Below are 1,726 nucleotides of genomic sequence, written 5' to 3'. Positions count from 1 at the left end.
CTATCTTTGTTTTCAGGTATCCACTGGAGATCTTGGAATACAGCTGCTATGGATGAAGAGGCGTGAGGCACTATATTATTAAAAATGAAGTCTGGTGGAAGGAGACCCTCATCATTATACAAAATACATATATGAAGATGTGAATTTGGTGTCAGCATACCTTATATACAATAAGGGATATGGTAAATTATGGTATAATGGTGTATTAAGAATTGTAATGCAAAAAATAAATAAATAAAAATTTAAAAATAAAATAAAGAATAAAAATGAAGTCTGACAAGATTGGGGTGCAGTTTGCAGAGAAACCACAAGAGGGAGCATCCTTCTCAGATGTGGTTCAGTTTTGCATTTAGGTGGTAGTTCAACAGACCTACTATTTTTGAAGTCAAAAGATTCATTGCTGTTCTGAAAAAAAAAGGGGTTCTTGCTCACGAGTGAAGAGTTTCTATAAGATCCAGCTGGAGGCTGCACCAGGTGACTTGGTGTATTGCATGTAGCAAGGACCATTTTCTTCACTCAACATGCTTTATGTCACTGGTTCAGTTCTTCTGACCCTCTTAGTGTTCAGTAAGTAATATTTTATTCTAAACATTAATGATATTACATTTTTGTACAATACTTACAACTTTAACCTTTTTCTCCATATAACAAAGTATTTTGATTTTTCTTTTAGGGAGGAGCAATGGAGACTCGGTGACCCAGACAGCAGGCCTGGTTACTCTTGTAGAGGGGGCATCTGTGATCTTGAACTGTACTTACCAGACCAGTTATTCAGGATCTTTCCTTTTCTGGTATGTCCAGTATCTTGATAAAGCTCCTCAGCTGCTCCTGAAGAGTGCAACAGAAAACCAGAGGACAGAGAGCCAAGGTTTTCATGCCACTCTTGTTAAGAAGGAGAACTCCTTCCACCTGCAGAAACCTGCAGTCCAACCCTCAGACTCAGCTGTGTACTACTGCGCTGTGGAAGGCACAGTGAGGGGAACTGCAGGGGGAGCTGAGCACAAACCCACAGGGGCACAGGAGGGCCTGGGAGGGGAGGGTTATTTTCTCTTCCTGGGCAGTGTTTAGTTTCCTCCAGAATGAGCCAAACTCAGGTTGAATTCCTAGAAACCTAGAAAATCTTGAATTACTCAAAGGTAGGGTAGGGTGACAGTCCGGGTTAAAGAAAACCCAAGTGTTGATCTTCATTAGTGCCGAAACAGCTTGTAGGCTTCTCTGTCCTTCATCCAGACCATAGTACCTCCCAATGCAATCATTTCTAGAAAAACTCTCACATGGGAGTAATCTCTACCAAGATGTTTTGCCTACTGAGCTATTTAAAATCTCCCCGATCTTGAATTACTCATGTAGATCTTTATGAATTAAATGAGGTACATAGAAGCAGGTTTCATTATCCTGATTAAAGCACCAAGACTAAGGTGGGCTCTGCTTCTCCTTGGTCCATGCTGCAGAAAGTTCAACCGAACCCCCTACCAGCCTTTCACTTCATGAAGCTGCTTAGGAGACACTGAATTGGGGAGATGCTTAAGAACTGGCATGTTTTTTCCTGTCGTCACCACACACTAGGTGAGAGGCAGCGACATCAGGAAGGCTGTGTCCAAGGAGTTTTCCCTCTTCATGTCTGGGCTCCTGTGCCCTCACCCAACCTTTAAATCTCAAGGATGTGGTACAGTCATGCACCTGGGGTTGGGCTTACATTTTCTGATAATTCATCTAATATGGGAGA

General features: G+C 41.9%; 1 gene segment (V, D, J or C); it reads left to right on the top strand.

Annotated features, from left to right (window-relative positions):
• The first annotated feature begins 521 nt into the window (after positions 1–521).
• On the top strand, positions 522–1,068 carry LOC124081426 (T cell receptor alpha variable 18-like). The segment is given in 2 exon segments: positions 522–567; positions 674–1,068. Coding segments are annotated over 2 exon segments (441 nt in total).
• Positions 1,069–1,726: the final 658 nt, after the last annotated feature.

Source organism: Marmota monax, unplaced genomic scaffold, assembly GCF_021218885.2.
Source record: "Marmota monax isolate L192 unplaced genomic scaffold, Marmota_monax_Labrador192_F-V1.1 WCK01_AAM20220418_F8-fsc00586, whole genome shotgun sequence".
NCBI lineage: Eukaryota > Metazoa > Chordata > Mammalia > Rodentia > Sciuridae > Marmota > Marmota monax.
The sequence above is the reverse complement of the archived record's forward strand: the minus strand, read 5'-3'. Positions and strand labels throughout refer to the sequence as shown.